This window comes from Arvicanthis niloticus, chromosome 6 (assembly GCF_011762505.2).
Source record: "Arvicanthis niloticus isolate mArvNil1 chromosome 6, mArvNil1.pat.X, whole genome shotgun sequence".
Classification (NCBI taxonomy): Eukaryota; Metazoa; Chordata; class Mammalia; order Rodentia; family Muridae; genus Arvicanthis; species Arvicanthis niloticus.
In genome coordinates, this window is record NC_047663.1 from 93,797,910 (window position 1) to 93,818,990 (window position 21,081).

Below are 21,081 nucleotides of genomic sequence, written 5' to 3' on the forward strand. Positions count from 1 at the left end.
AGTTCCACCCCACTTCACACACCTCTCCTGAGCACAGGTTCCGGGCATGACTCCTGTCCCACCTCAGGGAGTTCTAGCTAAGCGGGGAGCTGAGGTGGTGGTGGAGGATGGCACTTCCAAAGAGCTGGGGGAGGGGAATCTTGATGTGGAGGAAAGAAACCCTTGGCTGAGAACATAGGCAGGGAGGGGTGCTATGTGCTTGTCTGTTTCCAGTGTTTCCTGTGGCCTCTTGTCAATACCAGCTTTTTGGCCGAGGCCACTCCCTAGCCAAGTCACCTTTTCTTTTTGCAAAGGTGTCCAAATGGGGCTGGGCCAGTTCCAACACAAGTGACTCACTCATCTTTGCCTGGAGACCCCGCCCTCATACCACAGGTATATATTTTTGGTATTTTCTGGACAGAATAAAGTTTTGTTCCTTTGGACTTTAGATGAGGGGCTTGGCCTGGAGCCATCTGTAGGCAGTGGCCTCATCCTCTTTCCACATAGGTGGGCCTTGGTGGTCCCTCCTCTGGCCACTAACAGTGAGGCTCAGCCTCCCAGTGGCCCTATCTAGAACATGAGAAGTCTGCGGAGAGTCCTAAGCTGCTCACCACCACAGCAGCCACACTCCCTGAGCTGCCTCAGCCCTGTAGACAGCCAGATCATGGGGGCTCCATGGCCCAGGGGTCACTCGGCTCTGAGTCATGCAGAAGGCTGCGGCTGCTGGGTACTGTACTACTCTCTCCTTCACTGTACAAGGTTTGCTGGGGAAGTGGGTTCTGGGCTATGCCTGTGCACATGTCCCTGCCATGTGGACACCCAAGAGTTTTTCCTGGTCCTCAAAGAGGGCCTATTTTCCCTCACAAACTCATGTTTAACCCCCTAACTGCTCACTTCAAAGTGTCCTTCTGAGGTTCCTCTGCAGGTTGAAGAACTTCAGCGGTCTATACTTGAGCTGGTCCCTACAGCTCCGGGAGTGAGGACAAGTCCTCAGTCCTGCAGGTCTATGTCCATCCTTCTACTGTGGAACAAGTTGTTGGCAGCTCAGCTTCAAAGACAGGCCTGGTCCAAAAGTGAAAGGCCTGCAGGCCGGAGGCTGGGAGCAGTTAGTTGCCAGGAATGTGGTTGACACAGGGGAACCACTCAAAGCAGTAGAACCCCATCTCAGCCTGCCTGAGCCTTTCCCTCCACACAGAGCTAGCTCATAATACCTGGATTAGGAGTAGCTGCAAGATCAGACTGGACGCATGGGCAGGGGAGGGTGACCAACCGTCTTGACTTGTCAATTGGCATAGGACATCTCAGGATGTCAGCATTTGTGTTTTAAGATCAAGGTGGTGGCCAAGGACGGTTGTACACACCTGTAATGTTCGTACCCAGGAAACAGAGGGTGAAGCACTAGAAGGTAAAGGTCATCCTCAGCTACAAAGAGTTCTAAGCCAGCCTGGGCTACAGAAGACCCTGTCTCAAAAAAACGACAAACAACGAACTGGAGAGGTGCCTCAATGGTGGAACAGCAGGGGCTGTTCCAGAGGATCCAGGTTTGATTCTCAGCACCTACATGGTGGTTCACAACCATCTCCAACTCTAGTTTCAGGGAAACTGAAGGCCTCTTCTGGCCTCTAGGCATGCTTGTGGTGCACATCTATACATGCAGGCAAAACACTCAACCACATAAACAAAAATTAACCAACGAAGACCGAGATGGTGGTACAGTGGTGGTTGGGGGGGACAGGGAGTTGAACTGCACAGGGCCCAGGCAGCACAAAAGGGGACGGATATCTTCTGCAGAGCGCAGGGTCTACCTGGGTGTGCTATTGAAGCAGAGCAGATGTTCAGTGACCACCCACTGGCTCCACATTGCCATAAATGAGTTGTCAGGTACTCTCTCCATGTCTAAAACCACAGATTGGTTAACCTAAGGTGTAAGCTACTGACAAAGCCGATGTCTACATGGGAAAGAGGCACAGCCAGTGCTTAAGGCTAAGAGCTGCAAGGTGGAGGCCCCAGAGCTGGATGGAAGAACATTTCCAACCAGACTCCACGTGTGCTGACAGACCCTAACACACCATGTTGCCTGGCTCTAGGCAGTGACTCCCAGTTCACACCACCAGAGATGCTTCCCTCGTCCCACCAATCATGCTCTAGCAGGATCTGGAGATCCTGAGGTACTGTTACTGCCTCGTGAGCAGAGCAGGACTTCTGCTGCTGGTCCTTCAGCACCTTGTATTCGGTCACAGACTTGGCTTTGCCATCTTGGGCCAGCTCCACCCTTGTCCATCTCAAGAGGATCCAGCACCTCCCACTAAAAAAAAAGTTTTTAAGGCTCATTTGAGGCACATATTTTCTTAAACACATGCGGTAGGCCAAAGACACCTTTCAAACACAGGAACTGGAGATGGCAACTCTATCAAAAGATCTTCATTTTAGTCAACCCAGGAGGCCCCTCCAAACCAGGAGACCCCAAAAGGACTCATCTGTCTTCTACTGGGCAGGCACTGCTGTGAAAGGCCCTTAACCAGCACTGGGGACAGTGGTTCTCTGGGTTGGTCGTGATGTATGCTCAGAGAACTCTGGCTGGGCCACTTGACAGACCCTGGGGAGGCTGAGCAGTCTTGGGTGTTGCCCCACATCTAAGATTCTCAAAGAACAAGTCTTTCTCTCTTCAAGGCTGTTTGAAGGAGTCCTGTCAGCTACAGAAAGGAGCTTAGACTTGTGTTCATCGGCTGGTGTCCTCCACCAGTCTGTAGCAGGCTCTTACTCGTAATGCAGTTGCTCTGAGTGAAAGCAAGGTCCCCATCGAGGCTGGCTTACCTCAGGACAGCATCTGGAAATGTATTTCACTGCTACCTATTTAGCCAATGAAATGGAGGGAACCAACCTGGTAGAAGTGGGCCAGGCCGTGTCCCTAGTGTGCTGGCCAGCTCCTGCCATTTGTGGATTTTCCAAGGTAAGTCAGAAGTGAGGCTTTTACATCAAACCTCTTGACTTTAAAACGCTGACACAGTTAGCAAACCACCATGTGACAGGTTCGTAAGCCCCTGAGATAACTGCCCTCCTCCAGTCATAGGAAGGGTACAGCACCAACTGTCAAAGCCATGTCACAATGTCCTTTGGGAATCAGACACAAAGCTTGAAACATTCTTTAAAGCAACCTCATAGATGCAAATGGCATATATATATATTTTTTTTTTTGGCTTTTCGAGACAGGGTTTCTCTGTGTAGCCCTGGCTGTCCTGGAACTCACTCTGTAGACCAGGCTGGCCTCGAACTCAGAAATCCGCCTGCCTCTGCCTCCCAAGTGCTGGGATTAAAGGCATGCGCCACCACCGCCCGGCGCAAATGGCATTTTAAGAGTGCAATTGTGAAAAATCACTTAGACACCAGTCATTTTGGCATGTAGGACATGATCAACTCTAACAAGCTGTTTTTTGTTGTTATTCTAAGACAGGGTTCTTCTGTTTCTCAGTCTTGCTTTTAACTAAATATATAGCTGAGGATGACCTTGACCTTCTGACCCTCCTGCCTCCACATCCTAGAATTGAGAAATTACAGCTGCCCGCCCTCATGCCTGGCTGGCTTACGCAGTGCCAGGGATCACACCCAGGGCCTCACGTATGCTAGGCAAGCACTCCTAAGCCCACAAGCTGGCTTTCTGTTGTTGCCCAGGCTGCTGAGTATATATTGAGATGAAGTGCTGCTAAGGATGGCTCACACGGTTTGTTCTTTGCTCACTCCTTTGCTGGGTAGCCAACCTTCTCTGAACACAGAACACTGTTTTTTGGTTTTTTTTTTTTGCTTCTCAGCTTACTGGTGGGGGTTAAGCTCTAAGAGGGTCCAGGGTTTGTGTTACTGTCACCAGCCACATCTGAGTCTCCCAAGGTGGTCCTGATTGAGTTGTTCAGACCAGTTCAGACCAGCGCTCCAGCCCTGTGTCCCAGCAGCAAGGCTCCAGCATCCTACAGACTCGAGTATCTGGGATCCTCATCCCAGGTAGTTCTAAAAAGGCTGGAGTTCAGGATGTTTGGCAAGCACTTAAAACGGATTAAAATGACTCACATCTGTGAACCCAGCCTGTAGGAGGAGAGTTCAAGGTTAGCCTGGACCACACAGTAAAACCCTGCTTTGAAACCAAACCACTTGCAGCACTCAGAATACCCTTATCCTTCTACAAGCTAGGAGATCAGGAGACGGGTGGCTGTGTGCTTAGCTGCTGCATCAGAACCACCTGGTAGTGGGAGCGGTTTATTTTTAGCAACAGCTTTGAAGTAGAATTGACACACCAGAAAGCTTACCTTTTCCAAGTGTAAGTGAATGGTTGTTAGTGTAGGCAGAGGGATCACTGCTGTCTACATGCTACTCTTCCCAGCACTGATGTAGATGGGTGGGGAGACCTGGGGTCTGTTTAGGGCAGCTAAGTATGTGAACCCTGTGACTAGCAATGTCCATCTCCAGAGGAGAGGATGTCAGCAATATCTACAGTGGGCTCTGATCACCACTACCTGATTGGTGCAAACTGATCTGTTGGGTAGGCTTCTAGAACACTGGGCATCACACTGTATATAAGACAGTCCTCACTATAAGGACACTTTCGCCCAGATGTTAACAGTGCTGAGGACAAAAAGTCCTTTCTGCCTTCGTGTGTGTAACCACTTGAGATCCCCAGGCCCAACTCTCAGGAGCCTCCTCAAACAGCCAGGCTCAATGGCAGCCAGCCTCAGTTCCAGCATGTTACACATCTCAAGGGTACTTCTTAAAACTCCAGTGTCAGCCAGGTGGTGGCTCACGTCTTTAATCTCAGCACTTGGGAGGCAGAGGCAGGTGGATCTCTGGGTTAAAGGTCAGCCTGGTCCCACAGTGAACTCCAGGCCAGCCAGGGTGACACAGAGAAACCTTGTTGGGGCAGTGGCAAAAAACTTCACTGTGTACTTAGAAGCAGGGGCTCATGTTAAGATTCTGACTTGGGGTGTGGGCTACACACTGAGATTTCATGTATGAACTAAGCTCTAGGGTAATGATGTTTTCCACTTTGCCATGAAACACCATTTTAAGCAGGGCCAGTATGGTCCATCACAGGCCACCCAGGGCCTGCTGGGCATTTAAAAACTGACATTAGGCCATGCATCATGCATAGCCCACAGGGCCACCCTGCATGGCAGATGGCCCATAGGATCAGATCCCCTAGGAACAATTTCCTATCATCCCTGGGTGGAGAAGCTGTAGAGTTAAGACTTGGGCCAAACACACCTCCCTCCCTCCCTCCCTCCTCATTCTCTCTCTCCATTTAAGTATCCCAGTTGGTAAAGGAGCCCCACCAGGCCCTACAGTTGGTGGCTAGGCTTAAGGTCCAAGCAGATCCATGTGAAGCCCAGGCAGACAGGACTAAGACCCCTCTATTTCATCAGGAAAGGGGTTAAGAAAGAGGAAGGAACAAAAGCTAGGAAACTTAGCAAAGACAGGCTCTGGTAGGCAAGATGATTTCAGACCATGTACACAGGACAGTAGACAGGAAAGTGTGGAGCTAGAGATGGCTTATTTACCCTAGCACCCCTTCCAGAGCCAGCCAGCAACACCCAGGATACATGAGGCAAGACTACAGAGCCTGGTGGTGGTTTGGAACTCTTTTCTCTTTTGTTAAAAGAGGGATAGGAAATGGGGACCAGGTACCCCTGGGGTCTTGGGAAGAGGCATGCAGGGAACCCTTGCAGGCTGGGGCTGGGTAGAAGAGTCCTGGAGTTTCCCATAATCCTTTGCAGGAAACAGCAATGTTGGCAGATAAGGAGATGGAGTGAGACAGGGCCCTTCGGACAACGGGGTGGTGGGCCAAGGGGCTAGGGGCTCACTCTAACATGCAAAGTCCAGCTGCCCCATAAACTAGGCTGCTTTTGAAGAGCGACATACATATAAATACATAAGACACAGCTACACGCACACATGCGGAGAAGGCTCTGCATTCCCAAGGGTAAGGATCTAGGCCTACTGACCCCAAGACAGGAGTCAGCCATGTCTCTGCCACCAAGTGATTCTCTGAAACACTCCAGGTGGTGGGGCCAGGCAGGTAAGTCTTCATTGGGATGGCTGGTTGGTCTCCAAGGTGCTGCCCACTGGGCACCCAAGCCACTTTGAGTCAGATCCATGCGAGCTGGGGGTGCCTGTGCTGTGAACTTGCGTGCGTGCAGCTGTGCACAAGACTGCCTGGCTAGAGTCCAGTCTCTCCCCTCCAGGGCTCTGGGGTATAGGGCTGCAGACAGAGGAGGGGTGAAGGGGCCCACGGAGACATCCTCTCCCCCACCCCACGGGGTTCTGGCCTCCGGGAGGGGGGAGGGGCCTCCCTTATCTCTCTGCCTCCATGGCAGGGTGGGCCCTTGGTTCTGAGGTGGCCTGTTGGGGAGCCAGAGGAGGCCAGTCTGAAGTCGGGGAAGGGGGTGCCGGAGTCCACAGGGGCGGCTGCGGCTGGTGGTGCTGTGGGCCTCCTGGGGGCGAGGCTGCAGTTGGCCAGCTGGGTGTTGCAAAGCTGCCAGTGGCATGGGGGAAGTGTGGTGGGGGTGACGTGGCCGACGTAGCCATTGGGCTGCCGCTGCTGCCACCACCGTGGAAGCTTTCAGAGGCCTTGAGACGGGAGAACATGGTGAGGGCATCAGGGAAGTTGGGGGGCGTGGCAGGGGTGTTGGCAGGAGTGCACATCTGTGGGGGAGAAAGCACAGACGGAGGATTGAGCACCTTTTCCTGGTAGGACCTTTGCTGCCTCTAAAAAGGCGACATGCCCAGAAGTTACTGGGAGTCACTTGGGCTGCATCTGGCCCCAGTTGGCCCACCACCCAGGGAACAGTTTACAGGAAAAGGCATTAGAAAGATGGGTTAGTCTGGCATCATGGAGACCATAGCACCTGGCACAATGCCTGCTGCCTCGGCCTTGAGGCTTTCTAGCCCGTGGTCAGTATGGCAGCCCTGGCAGACAGCCTGGCGGGAGCTGAGCTCCAAGAGCCAGTGTTCTCCAGGGCCCAGGTTGCCCACACCTGAAGAACGCCTTCATTCCACTGACCACCCTCCTCCACCTGAGGTTTCACTAGGTGTAGCTAGTAAATTCAGCCTCCCCCTACCCCGACTGGGAGTCACCAGTGTTGCCACTTTTGGGTCTCAGGGGATACTTACCATCTGGTGGTGGTGGCTATAGGGGATGTTGGTCTCCTGGAAAAAGGCGCTGAGAGCTGTCTGCAGAGAGAAAGGCTGTGTTTACCCTCTTAAGACCTGTCGTCCAACCATCCCAGAGAGACAGGGTGAACTGAGGTCCCAGCAGTGTGTCTGAGGCCATCACATGACGAAATCTCATGGAACTCCCAGCAGGCTGGATGAGCAGTAAGGATGCTCATAGCATCGCTTCCAGCATCCAGGGAACTGTGGCCTAATGAACCCTTGCCCCACACTCTAACATTGTCACTGTGACTTTTCTGGACTCTACTGTGGCCTGGGTCTGTCACCTCAACTGGGTTGGGGGCACAAATCTCCACCCTTCTCTGAGCCTCCATATCATATACAAACCAGGGGATTCTCAAAAGAGTGCGTCTCAGTGTAGAAGTTAGAGACTTCTTAGCATAACTTCTGTCTCTGGAGGGATGTCCCTAACATAGATAGCTAGAGAAAGACTGCTCCCATGACTGCTATGGGACAGCTCCCTAGCCACCTGTTGTTCGAGCTACAGCCTCTCTGAGTGGAGCTCTATCAAAACAGGGACACAGCATCACACCTACAGGCTAGAATTGGTGTCCTCCATTTTACAGATGGGAAAATTGAGAATGAAGTGACATAAGACCCTTGGCTAGCATGAGGTGGGATTAGGACCAGAACCCTGGACTAGGACTCTAGGCCAACACTCAGGACTGGCCAGAGAGTGTGGTGAAAGAGGACTCAGAGGGAAAAGCCTGTGTCACTGGGGAAGGGAGCTCCAAGGTGGCCTCAGGGAACCCAAAGGATGGTGTCTACGCTGACCATGTCCTGCCTTGGCCTGATTCAGAAAAAGAGGAAACTGGGTGCTGTTGTGAAACTGGCCGGTGAGGAGTCCTCTAACTCACTAGGGGAGCCAGCAGGACTGTGAGTCCCATGCCTGATTTCTCACCAGAAACCCAGTCTGACTACAGGGCTTGCTCTTTTTATTTCTCCTTCAAGCACATGCAAATGAATTATTCTGGGAATACCCTGCTGGAGACGCCCAACACCAATGTTCCCAAACAGTGGAGTGGGGATGAGCTTGGTGTTACTCAAGACCCCCTGGCAAGCTGCTCTTCTAGCCCAGGACCCCAACATGACACACTTGGTACTGTCCTCCAAAGGACACTGTGAGTTCTCCATGGAGAAGCATCTGGGCAACTATACAGAGGTGCTCCCACCCCCAGCCTCTGCCCCCATTAGCACCTGAATTTGAGACCGTGACCCAGAAACACTGCCTGGAATGTGCTACCAACCAGGAGGGTGGGGGAGGACTAACTATGAGGAACCCCTCACTCCTAGGCAGATGCCTCAGGTCAAGGGGAGTTCACAGCTTACTCTTCATTTTGTACATGGTGACAGGGAGACTCTGGAAGCCCAGAGCACAGAGAACCTATCCATGTCAGTCAGTCTCGGTTTCCAGGCTGCAGAAGTCCCTGGTCCTCCCGAAGACAGTTTTCCCTAATCTTGGTAGCCATATATTTTAGTCTATTCCCTCTAGCCTGGCCCACACTGATAGATGTGCTGAGTCTTCCACACAGTCCATTTCCCAAGAGACACCTGCCTGCCCAGCCTCAGGCAAGGACCTGCAAGCAGAGCCACTGGGCTCCAGCAACTGCCACAAATGTGGTTTTACAAGTTCTACCACATTCAACCCCAGAGACAACAGGGCAGATTAAGGCTGATCACCGCTGAGGAGTAGGGCACTTCCCTGGGGTGGGGCTGCAGGGGGGAGGGGATGGAGGGCAGAGCCTTCAGGCCTTAGAGGTTGACAAACACTGCTACCTCCAGGGAGTTAAGGACACCGAGGCTATAGGAGAAAGCCTCCCTTCTCCTGCATAGGGACATTGGCTTGGAAGTCTAGCAGGGAGTAGGTAAACAGAGCAAAGGCTTGGTTTACAGAGCTGGAAGGGCTACTGTCTTCCCAGGCTGGGAGGTTCTGATCCTGCACCAGGAAGTTAAGCCTTGGTCTCCACTTCCTGGCACTTCCTTTCCCATTGGGAAACCAAGCTCTGGGGTCTCTAACTGGGCAGATTACTAGCCTGGCTCTGGCTGTGACTCACACCTGTAAGGGACACAGCTCCAAGCCCTCTAGCCTCAAGATGCCCACAAGGAGTGAATGTGGGATTTTGAGTTAGAGGAAAGCAGGCATCTCAGTAACACAAAAGACTGGGCACACTATTCTACGGGTCAAGAGAAACCAGGGAGTAGGTGGGAGCCAGACTGACTTTCCCATCTTCTGTCTAAAGTGCCCTAAAATTAATAAACCATATACACTACACCATCCCAAGGTACAAATTCCCTTGTCAGGCCCGAGGATACCCAGGCCTTCATAAGGATCCCGCCCCAGTGACCCCTTCGGAGTAGGCTACACTTATACAGATTCTCCTAGTTTACTCTGAGGCTCCTGCACACCACCCATACACTCCATGCCGTACGTGCACACACACCGCACCATAGCCAGCATGGCTACCATTAGCAAACCACCACCTATGTATACGCTGCACACACAACAAACAAGACACAAGGGTATCCTGTATCAGACACACACTCGAGCCAGGCTTCGAGTCCGCACACGCGCCCACATGCCCACAACCTTCGATGTGCCCTGCTGACGCCCAAGCGCTGTGCGTGCGTAAATACAAATCCACATGTACGTGTGCGCACACGCCGCAAGCTGCCCACCGGGCAAACCGACCCTGGGACCGCTCACTCCGAGCGACTCCGCCTCCGGCCCGGCCCTGGGCGTCTTACAAGCGGCCCTCTGTTTCGTTCTCAGCCGTTACCGGGACCGGAGGCAGGGTGTCCCGTCCTGATAGCGGGGTTTCCGGGGCTCAGGCCTGGCGGTCGATGAAGCCCGCAGCCCGCACCCCGGCACGTGTCCACGCCGCCCGCACCCGTTCTCGGTTCCCCTACGCACCTCGAACTGCCAGTGGGCCGCTTGTAGCAGTTGCTTCGCCTGGTCGGCCGCACAGCCCGCCGTCAGCACGAACTGGTTGATCATGACCTGGTGTTTGAGCTCGTCCATGTTCACGGACATGGCGCCGCCGCGCAGCCCGCTCCGGCCTCCCTACGCGCTAGCCTCACGCGTCCACCATTAGCGAGCCGGCCCCGGCTAATACAAATATTTACTGTGCGCTCTGACTCACCGCGCCTCGCTGCCCGGCGGCCGGCGAAGCATGCTGGGATGTGTAGTCCGCGACGCCCCCGCCGAACGGACCGGGGAGGAGCGTGGACGCCCTCTCTCTAGTGGATCTCAGTGGGGCACGCAGCCCCCGCCCCAGGCTGAGATGCGAAGTTGGGGATCATGGACCACAACACAAGCTTGCCGCCTCACTGGGCCCCAGAGGTCTTGCATCCTGCTGTGCTTAGCATCACAGTAGTAGGCGCGCTTTTAGGGGACTAGGAAAGCTTTGATCCTACTCCAGTGCCCTAGGCTGCAAGGCCCCTAAAGTCCTTGAAAAAACTTGAAAAAACGCCCGGTGTAGCTGACTATCTGCCTTTCGAGGTGCTGTTAGAAATCACCACCTCCTGGAAGCCTTCCAGAGCTTGCAAGGCATCCTTGCCTGACTCTTGGCCTGTCGTGCAGGGAGAGCGTCTAGAAAAAGGACAGCCCCTGCTCTGGAGCCTTGGAGTCCCCTTCCCTACGACTCCCACTTAACCACGCAAAAGAAGAAAAACTTCCAGCAGCCTGCTGACGACAGGACCGCTCGGAGCACATACGGAAGCGGCCACGACTGCCATTCCCACAATGCCCCGGTTTATTTGCATCTTTCTGTCCCGGTGACGTCACCTGAGTGAGGCCGCGACTGTACCAATGGGCCGTCACGGGGTGTTAGGACCTGGCCATATAAGGTAAACAAAGCTGGCCGCCCAATGAGGCCGCGGCGGGGGCGGGCGCATCACGTGGTATGGGGGCGTGGCGGGAGCAGGGTGTGGGGTGTCGCAGGCCGTGTTTACAGCCCCGCACATGCCACTTCCGGTTGACGTCGCGGGTGGGCGAGTGGCGGGTCGGAAACGGAAGAGTGGCCCAGAAGCTGGTGGGGGGAGAAGGCTGTCAGTTGTTCCCTCCACTGAGTATCGTTGCCTGGATTCTTTGCTCTTCGTGCCCTTGCCGTACGCTCCTTTAAGCGCCGTGACCTCCTGCTAAGTAGAACCAGCCCGGTTCTACTTGACCAGTCAGGTCAAAGCTTGAGCAAACGGGCCAGTCGTTATACCGACACTACCCGAGGAAGTAAGAGCAGGCCCCGGGAGCAGACTGCGGGCTGCTGAGACGTTTTAATACACCGGATCCCTTGTTCTTTGCTAGGACCGCTGAGGCTGTAAAGGCGTGGGGCCCAGTTGATACCTAGGGAGGTGGAATTCTTACTAGCCCCTCACTCCTAAGGGCTCCCCGATAGGGTGGCTGCAGGAAGATGGGAAGCAGGTGGGCAGTGGACTGAAAGGTCCCTGGGTAGGACTGTACGGAAGAAAGGGGGTGGGGAAGCTGGGAGGACTCTGAGAGCTTCGAATTTAGTTTATGGGTAGCAGCAGGACAAGTGAATGTCTCCCTTTCTTAGGCATCTTTCCCATCTCCACAGGAAGTAAGGTTTCAGCCTCCTCGCTGCCTTTTGAGGGTTCACTCAGCAGTATTCTTTGCAAAGCAATAGTACCAAAATATTTTTTGCGTTTGCTGAGAACATGCTTTTATCTCTAGGAAGTACCATGCATGTGCATTATTGTAGGCAAAGCAAATACACAAGGAAATCACAGTAAGAGGCAGCTCTGATTCCACTGTTGCCATGGAGACTAACAAAGCCTGAAGGACTTTGTGGGTAGGTTGACAGACAGACCTGGATGGCATTTTTGACTGCTGTTCCTTTAAGTTCCACTCTTGTGTGGGAACTCTCCTCACTGTGCAGTGTGGGACGGATGAGCATGACTGACCGACCTATCAAAAGGCCTGGTACTCTGTGTACAAGACCTGGCATGCATCTGTTTTCCAATCCTGCATTGGGCACACTAGGGAGTGCCATTCCCATTTTTATAATTAAGCGAGCTTTTGGTGGATTTCAGCCTTACACTTGTGACGTTTAGAGCTAAAAGAAAACAGGCATCCAGTGAACCAGCTGGATCTTTCTGGCAAAGGAAGCTGAGTATTGGGTTGGGATCTTTTTGTTCATGGATGTAGGAGCACAAACAAACACCCCTACCTTATCTAGTCACCTCAGTGGCTTTTGCAGCCCAGAAAGAGCTACTTCATGCAAGCCTTGCACTGGCAGAACAGATAGAGCTGACAGAAGGGAAGGTCACCCTGCTCCCAAGTTACCCCAGCCAGCTTTTTTTCCCCAGTGGTGGCAGGGAAAGAAAACAACATTGTTTTCAGTCACCATTTGCTTGGCTGGAGGCTGGACTTTGGATTTTTTTAGAAGTCTGGGTCAGAAGAGTGTGTGTGAGAGAGTAGGGCATTTCCAGCCTTCTCTTACCTGAGGGTCAAGTAAGTTGAGAAATGTCTCAGTTCACAAAGCTCGTCAATGGAGGTATGCTATTTCTAGTCTGCAGGCTCCTTTATTATGTCATTTGATCTCTGTTGCCTGACTCATGCCTGGCATGGAGTAGCTGCACCATAGATATTTGTTGAATAAAATTAATGTTTTCAAATGTTCATAGTGAAGCTTATTTTCCACAGGGTGTGGACAAACACAGGATCTGTGATGTCTGCTTGGCAAAACACCTGCTGTGTTCATTTCCTTGAGACAATCCGAGCCATCCGGACTTTCCCTCTCCATGATCAGGGAAGGCAGTAAACTGAATTCAGGGCATGCATGCATGTGTGTTAAAGCATTCACATAGCATATGTACCATGAGATATGCATAAGAGTGTTAGGATTTCACAAGAAGAAACTTTTCTTTTTCAGTTTTTAGAGAAGACTATACCAGGTTCAGGTGTCTTAAGCTCATTGATCAAAGAGTTCAACACATCCAAAGTAGAAAGCATTTACTGCATCTCCCAGTTGCAGAGTATGGTCTGCTGTGGCAGAATCGTCAAGGTGGTGGAGCTGAAGCAGCTAGTCACATTGCATCCAGAATCAGGAGAACAGGATCAACGCTCACTTCACCTAATTTTATGTTTATTTTTTGTGTGTTTATGTGGGTGTGTGAATGCCATGGTGTAAGTGTGGAGTGCAAAACAAAACTTTCTGGAGTCCATTGCCTTCTGCTAGCTGGGTTCCAGGGATGCAGCACAGGCTCAGTGGCAAGCACCTTTACCTGTGCTCAGTGGCCCAGGCTTCTCTATTTTATGCAGTCCAGGGTCCCCTGCTTGAGCAATGCTGCCACTCAGCACAGTTAAGATGTGTCTTCCTACATCAATGAATACAATCAAAGACAGTCCCTACAAGCGTGCCTAGGAGAGCATCTCCAGGTACTTGGAGATTCTGTTAGATTGACAATCAGCACCAGCCATCATCTACTGTGTGACTGGAGTAGGGACACTTTTCTTCTATGTGGAGTACTTTCCTCTTGTGTAAATTGGGAATGAAAATAGAAAATGGAACTCCAGCCAGAGCACTAAGTAGGAGAACATGTATAGATCCCTCAGGCAAGATGACAGCATATGTGTTTGGTCCTGAGGTTGGGCGTGGTTGTGCACACACACACACACACACTCAGCACTCAGAATTATGAGTTGGAGGCCAGCCTGGGCTACATACAGACAGGCATTATCGACTGGGGGTGGGGCGTTTAGCCAGAGTAGACTTTATAGGATAGATATGCTCAGGTTACATCAAACACCTGGACTCTTCCTAGTGACATGTGGGTCATTTCATTTTACCTTTCCAGATTCTTGGCGAAATTGACATTCTGATTGAGATATTCTGGTACAGTTGCAAATGCAAGCTCAGTGACCCACGTTGTTGGTGGACTCGATTCTCCCATGCATCAGACAGGTTGCCCATCAAGAGTATGTTGCTCTGCAGCTGTGTTGTGGCTGATGCACTTGAGCCAGGTAGTCATGGTTCCTCTGCAGCTTAAGTTGGTTGCAGTATGTGCCGTGGTCACAGAGGGTAGTGGAATGCTGAGGAGCTATGTAGTTTCCAGTGACTGTCTTCAATGCAGAGTTCAAGACGTCTCTCCCTCAGGTACAGCTGGTGAGCTAGATGTACTGAAATTGCATCCTTGGTGAAATTCCATAATCAGGGCCTTGCTTCCATTAGTCTAGGCACATCTCCATAATAGTCATTAGTGTGTGCTAAGCCTTGTGATTCCAAATATGTTTATGAAGAGATTATGTTTTTTTTTTTCTCAACTGGTCCATAGTGCTAGTTTGCTGGTGTACTTTTGAGTTTGAAGAAATTCAGAGATCTCTTAACACAATTTCTCTAGAGTAGCATTAGCCAAAAGATAACCAAAAGCTTGACTCTTCAGGGATGGAGGAGGTTGCCTGGGCAGGAGGCACAGTAGAGGTGGATGGTGGAGCCTGCCCCTTGAGGAACAAAGACAGTCCAGCAGGTAGATTCTGCTTTAGACTGTGGATCTTTGTTTCCAGTGTAAGGAACGAGTTTCCAGCCAGGAAATCTAGAGTTTCATCTAGCATCTTAGGATGCCCATTGCTACTCCTTAGTTGAGCTTTGGAGGACCTCTGGTGTCCTATTAGTCTCAACAACATGGTCTCTGGTGAATGGCAACCTTGAGCATGCCCTCCAATTGGATAGCCACTCTCTCCATTGCACTGGTTCTAGGGCTAGCCCTTCATGGTTTGAATATTATTATATTCAGTTATTTATGTTATTCCATCATTCAGCCATTCTGATCACCTCCTCACACAGCTCTATCAATTCTTGATATTTTCCTCTGCCTTCACTGAACTTAGGAGGGTAGCGATAGGCCGAGTTGGCCTGAATGTCGATGTCCTCCACGCCTGCAATGTGGCGACTCAGGATGGAGCCCATGGTGAGCGTTTCTGTGGGCCAGCCGGAGAGGAGGGGGTGATGGCTGCAGCGTCCTCACATGGACATGGCCCAGGCCAGGCCGCACCGACGCGCACCCATGGCTGCTCGAGGATATTTTCTTCCTTACTTGAGGCTCTTCATTCATCAAGGCCTATGCACTTCACCTTATCTACAAGAACAGTGGGAGGATCCAGAGGACTTTGCATTCAGGTGTAGTATAGTTTAGTGTGTACTATGGTGAATTCACTGATACTTCACTATCTGCTGGTCTCTCTAGCTGCTCTCCTGGAACAGCAGGTTCAAGTTGGGAGGCACTTCTAAGAAATAACTCATCTGAGAATCATAAAAACAAGCCTTGGCATACTCAAAGCATGCCTGTGAAAAGCCAGGGTATAGCTTGTTAAATTGTAATGTTACAATCGGTATCCTGATTTTTCTGAATTTGCTTTTAACATATTTCTTGCAGTCTGCCCTGCTTTTGTGCCTCAGTTTCCCTATGTGTGAAAGGGGGAGGAAATCTGTCTTCTGAAAATCACGTGTCCACTGTAAATGTTTCGACTTTTTGACCAAGGCTCAATCAAGTTCTGCATTCCTCTAAGGTTACCCAGTTCCCGTCAGGTTAAAGGTATTCCCTTCGAGGCTGAGAGGACCGGAAAAGAACCTTGGGAAGTAGGGGAGAGCCACTGTAGAAATGTCGAGGTTTTCAGACCTGGTTCACATGGGAGCACTCGGAACTTCTGAGAGTGTCTAAATGTCGACAGAAGATGAAAGAACAGAGGCATTCCGTTTTCAATATCCAGCGGGGCGGCAGAGGTTATCGTCGTAAGAAGGAAATAACCCCACAGCACCGGCCTCTTGGTTCATCCCATCGTGGCAACTCACGTGATGGCCCCCCCCCCCCCCCGCAATCCTGGGAAGCGTAGTGCGCAGGCGCATCGGCGGCCCGGCGTGGACTCCATTTCCCCTGGAACTGCGGGGCGGGGGCGGGGCGGGGCGGGGCGGGGCGGGGCTCCGGGCCTAGGCCGGGGCGGCCGGGGGCGGGGGCTGTGGAGAGGTGCCGCGGCGGCGGCGGTGGGTTCGGGTCTGTGCGGCCTGGTCTGGGCCATGTCTGCGTGAGGACGCCGCAGCCGTCACCCCCCTCCTCTCCGGCTGGCCCACAGAAACGCGCACCATGGGCTCCATCCTGAGTCGCCGCATCGCGGGCGTGGAGGACATCGACATTCAGGCCAACTCGGCCTATCGCTACCCTCCGAAGTCCGGTGAGCTTCGGAGGACTAGGACCGCGGAAGGGGGCTGGAATGAGGAGTGGGGACGCCAGGAGGCCCGGGGACTCGACGCGCGAGCGCCCTGCCCTGCCGCGGACCCTCCTTCAGTGCCCCTTCCCGGTACCTGTGGAGTTTGAGGCGTGGCTGCGGCCCTGGCTAGCCCTGCTGGTCTCAGTCGGCACCTTTCGTGGCCCCTTTTTAATTGGTGACCTTGGTCCACTCACTTTGCACAGCCTCTGTATGCACCGGTGCTTGGCATCTCTGGGATCAGACTGCATTGTAGTGAGGACTGCCTCACCCCTGTGGGGTCGCCGTCTTTGGAGGAATGAAGACCGGCCCGGATTGTGACAACTCATTAGAATTTGGACCCAGGCTTTCCTTTTCCCGTGCGAGTGAGGGGCACTAGTGTTTGACCTAGGGAGATGATTGATAGGGAAATACTGGGTTCCACTGGAGGACAGGATAATGGTTGGAATGGTTAGAGAGGACTACTGACCTTCCCCTCTTGTTCAGGGCAGAAACGCACTGGTAGATTATGGGAGCTGGATGGAGGCAGAGTTGGAAACAGCATCAGATGTGAGATCCAGGGGAGCCTTGCTTCTATTCTCATTCATATTCATTTTCTCTCTCTCTCTCTCTCTCTCTCTCTCTCTCTCTCTCTCTCTCTCTCTCTCTCTCTGTGTGTGTGTGTGTGTTTAAAATAAGGACAGGATGTCATATAGTCATGTAGCCCAGGATGGCTCAAACTCCTTATGAGAGTGACATTGAGCAAACAGTGGTCCTCCTGCCTCTACCCTCCCACTGCTGGGATTTGATTTGAGATGTGCACCACTCTGCTCAGTTTTATGATGTGCTGGAGATTTGAACTCAGGGCACTGAGTGCATGCTAGTCAAGCATTATATTAACTTAGTCACATTCCTAGACCAGGCCTTTTTCTGTGACAAAAGCCCTGTTATGTAGCTCTGGTTGGCCTGGTACACAGTTCTCCAGTCTTAGGCTTCTGGTGCTGAGATTGCAGGTGGTCCTGCTACACACAGCGATGCCTGGTACCTTGTCAGTTACATTTACTTCTGCACAATTTCTTGGCGGGGTAGAACACTGAGCCTTTAGATCCAGTCTTCTGAATGTTCAGTGTGATGTTTGGTCTTCAGGTGTTTTCAGACCAACCCAGCCAGATTTCCTGTGTGGTTCAGAAGAATCTGCTCCGATTAGTTGGATAGCTTGTTAAATATTTCAGGCTGTGCTTCAAGACTTGTTTTGGCCAAGGGACCTGCATTTTAAAGCTCATTTTCTTTGATATGTTTGATGCCCACTCAAGTTTGAGAAACTATTCTGTTAGTGTGAAGATCTGGGAACTCCCAGGATGAAAGAACAGGAAACTGGCACTATTTAGTGACACTTTTTAGTGAATGGGATGGAATCACATGTCAGTGTAGGGAGACCTCCTTGTCTGTGTGTATCATTAGTACAGGCTGCTGCTCCAGAGGTTCCTGTGGAGACTTAAAGGGCTAATGTCTGCACATCTAAGACAACAGTTGTTGTTGTTACCCCTCCACTGAGATCCTCTTTGTCTTCTGCTGAGTGACCTTGGTTAAGTTTGCTTATTGGCGTCTCAGTTTCCTCTTCTGTAAAAAGTGTTACTAATTTGTAGTGCTTAGAACTATGCCAGGCACATAAGAATTCTTCTGCAAATGTTGGCTACTGTAACTGCTTCAAAGGTAACTAGGTGACTGGCCCAGACCCTACCTGTATTTGGCAGTGGTGTGACAATACTACAAAGCTAGCTTACTGTTCCCTCATCTGGTACTTGAGCACTATTAATGTCCCTTCACTTAGGCAGTTGCATAAAACAACAGTGTGTGGTCTGTGCACACACTGCAGACCCACAGAAGTAGGCATTTCTGGTTGCTCAGACATTCCTCCGACCTGGATGGGGTTTCAGAATCCGTCTCAGAACATTCTAGCCAGCAGTGGATAGACAGTACTGGCACAGCAGGTGAGGTCAGTCGGTCAGTGTCTGTCTGCCTCCCCTTTTCCCGTGTGTGTGTGTCTTTAAAATAGCTTGGGCCACCTGAGCTTGACTGGGCTGCCATTCATACATTGCTGAGTTCTGGGCCTGCCCAGTCCAAAGATTTTTGTTTGTTCCATAAGTGTTTGGTGCTGGCAGATGACACCTACTCTGTTTCATACCCTTTTGGATAACAATATAAACAATGTGTCTTTCATAGTTCTCTCATAGTCTTTCACTTACCATGGGGCCCTCCAGATCTTATGTTCCAGCTCGGGATGAGGAGATATTAAGGAACACTTGGAGGGTACTCCCATGAATCGTTCAACTGTACAAAATTGTATTTTCAGCCTTCTGCTGGTTTTCTTTATTTGAATTTCAAGGAAAAGCGTGCTAATTTTTGTATTTATTTTCTTTAAAGCTACATTTATTTAGGTGGTGGACATCTTTAGTCCTAGCTTTTGGGAAGCAGAGATAGGAGGATCTTTGTAAGTTCTAGGCCAGCCTGGTCTACAGGACTGCATAGTGAGAGATCCTATGTCAAAAAAAAAAAAAGTATCATTTTTATTTTATGTTGTACCCACATGTCCGGTGCATGCAGTACCTGTGAGAGGGCATCGGACCCTTTGGACAGACAGTTGTTGTTTGCTCTGTCAGTACTGGGAACTGAAATCGGGCCAGTTACAAGAGCAAGTACCATTGTTACAGCCCAAGCAATTTTTTTTTTTTTTTTTTTTTTTTTTTTTGGTTTTTCAAGACAGTGTTCCTCTGTTAGTCTTGGCTGTCCTGGAACTTACTCTGTAGACCAGGCTGGCCTCAAACTCAGAAATCCACCTGCCTCTGCCTCCTAAGTGCTGGGATTAAAGGTGTGCACTACCACTGCCCGGCTTCCAAGCAATTTTTTTGTTTTTGTTTTGTTTTTTTTTTTTTGTTTTTTTTGTTTTGTTTTCAAGACAGGGTTTCTCTGTGTAGCCCTGGCTGTCCTGGAACTCACTCTGTAGACCAGGCTGGCCTCGAACTCAGAAATCTGCCTGCCTCTGCCTCCCAAGTGCTGGGATTAAAGGCGTGCGCCACCACCGCCCGGCCCAAGCAATTTTTTTAAAACAAATTTTATTAGATGTGTTTATTTTTTATTTTATATGTGAATGTTTTGTCGGTACGTATGTGTGTGCATCATATGAATGCTTGGTGCCCATAGAGACTAGAAGAGAGTGATCTCTGGAACTGGAGGGAACCACTCTGGGGTGCTAGGAATTGAACCTGGCTCCTCTGGAAAAGCAAGTGGATTTAACCACTATCTCTCCAGCTCCCCAAGTAATGTTTAGCATCTCATACTGCCCAGTTTTCTTTCTTAGGGAGTTTTATCATGTGTTGTCAACAATGAGAACTTGAATTCATATCTGCTTTGCTTTCATCCCATTTATTTTACTCTTAACAGCTTTGTTGATGTATAATTTGTGTACCATGTTCCTGACCCATTGTAAACGTGAGTGGATTTTTAGTAAGTGGGTGGAATTGTACCCACACTTGTGACCCTTCCCTCCCCGAAGTCACTTTGTGCCAGGTTGTAGTCAGTGTTGGTAGCATGAGCACTGTTCAGATTTCTGTCTTTGCAAGTTTTCTTTTCTGGATATTTCACATAAATGGAACCATACAATCTAGAGCTGTTGTATGTGTAGCTGGCTTCTTCCACTTAATGCTTTTATTTTTTTGGAGACTACACTCATCAAGTTAGCTTGGAATTTGCCTTCTAGAACTCAGCATCTAGCTTTTCAGTCTCAATATCTGGGATCCCTTCCTTTGAAGTGGGAACATTCGAGGGAATGTTGAAGTGCTGAACACTCCAGGTTCCCTAGTGCATATCTGTGAGCACAAAGGTGTTCATGCCACCTACAACTTTTGCTGACCTCGAATTCTGTGAAGACCAGGCTGGCTTTGAAACTCACTGAGACCTTCTTGCCTTTGTCTCCTAGGTTCTGGAATTAATTTAATTTTATATTTACGGGTGTTTTGTCTATAAGCATGTCTGTGTACCACATGCTTGTCTGGTGCCAGTGGAAGCCAGGAGAGGGTGGCAGATCCCCTGAAAGTCTTGTAGAAGGGCAGCCAGCTCTTGTTTTGTTTTGTTTTTCGAGACAGGGTTTCTCAGTGTAGCCATGGCTGTCCTGGAACTCACTCTGTAGACCAGGCTGACCTCGAACTCAGAAATCCGCCTGCCTCTGCCTCCCAAGTGCTGGGATTAAAGGCGTGCGCCACCACCGCCCAGCGGGCAGCCAGCTCTTAAGTACTTAAAAAGATGTTTTAAATTGATTTGTTTATGTGAATAAGTGTTTTGCTTACATGTGTGTGTAAACCACATGAGTGCCCTGCTGCCCTTGGAAGGCAGAAGGCATGTGACCTTTTGGAACTGGACTTAGAGATTGTCATGACCACTGTGTGGTCCTCTGTAAGAGCAGCAAGTGCTGTCAACTACTGGGCTATCTCTTGAGCTCTTTGATTTGGAGTTTTGTTTTTGATTTCCAACAGAGTTTTTACTCTGGAGCCCATCTGTTTTGGAACTCAGTGTGCTGCCCTTGAGGCCTCGCTCTCATGGATATCCTCTTGCTTCAGCTTCTTATGCTGGGATTACAGAGAGGACCTATCACAGCTGGCTCAGCTTAACAGTTTTTAATGTGAATAATGCTTTTGGAGTAA

The 21,081-nt window shown here is 50.7% G+C and overlaps 2 protein-coding genes across 9 annotated transcripts in view; one reads left to right on the top strand and one right to left on the bottom strand.

Moving 5' to 3' along the window:
• Positions 1-5,588: 5,588 nt before the first annotated feature.
• On the bottom strand, positions 5,589-10,973 carry Ubald1 (UBA like domain containing 1). Its single transcript, XM_034508087.2, has 3 exons — positions 10,103-10,973; positions 7,132-7,191; positions 5,589-6,663 (listed from the first exon to the last, which is right to left on the bottom strand). Exons 1-3 carry the CDS (start codon positions 10,220-10,222, stop codon positions 6,313-6,315), a joined length of 531 nt encoding a protein of 176 aa, XP_034363978.1. The 5' UTR covers positions 10,223-10,973; the 3' UTR covers positions 5,589-6,312.
• A 5,156-nt stretch (positions 10,974-16,129) lies between these two features.
• Positions 16,130-21,081, top strand: part of Mgrn1 (mahogunin ring finger 1) — a 47,457-nt gene continuing 42,505 nt past the window's right edge. For 7 of the 8 annotated variants that reach the window (XM_034508089.2, XM_034508095.2, XM_034508091.2 and 4 more), the window contains exon 1: positions 16,131-16,372. In XM_034508089.2, the coding sequence (XP_034363980.1) occupies positions 16,285-16,372 (88 nt within the window). In that variant the 5' untranslated portion in view covers positions 16,131-16,284. Of the gene's footprint in view, positions 16,373-21,081 lie in introns of all 8 variants that reach the window. The other variant, XM_034508093.2, reaches the window with a different exon arrangement.

Excerpts from the sequence above, each read along its gene's own strand:
- Ubald1 (XM_034508087.2), bottom strand. The coding sequence starts at position 10,222 with ATGTCCGTGAACATGGACGAGCTCAAACACCAGGTCATGATCAACCAG. Across the intron at positions 7,192-10,102 it reads CGGCCCACTGGCAGTTCGAG|ACAGCTCTCAGCGCCTTTTT; the intron begins GTGCGTAGGGGA and ends TTCTCTCTGCAG. Across the intron at positions 6,664-7,131 it reads ATAGCCACCACCACCAGATG|ATGTGCACTCCTGCCAACAC; the intron begins GTAAGTATCCCC and ends TCTCCCCCACAG.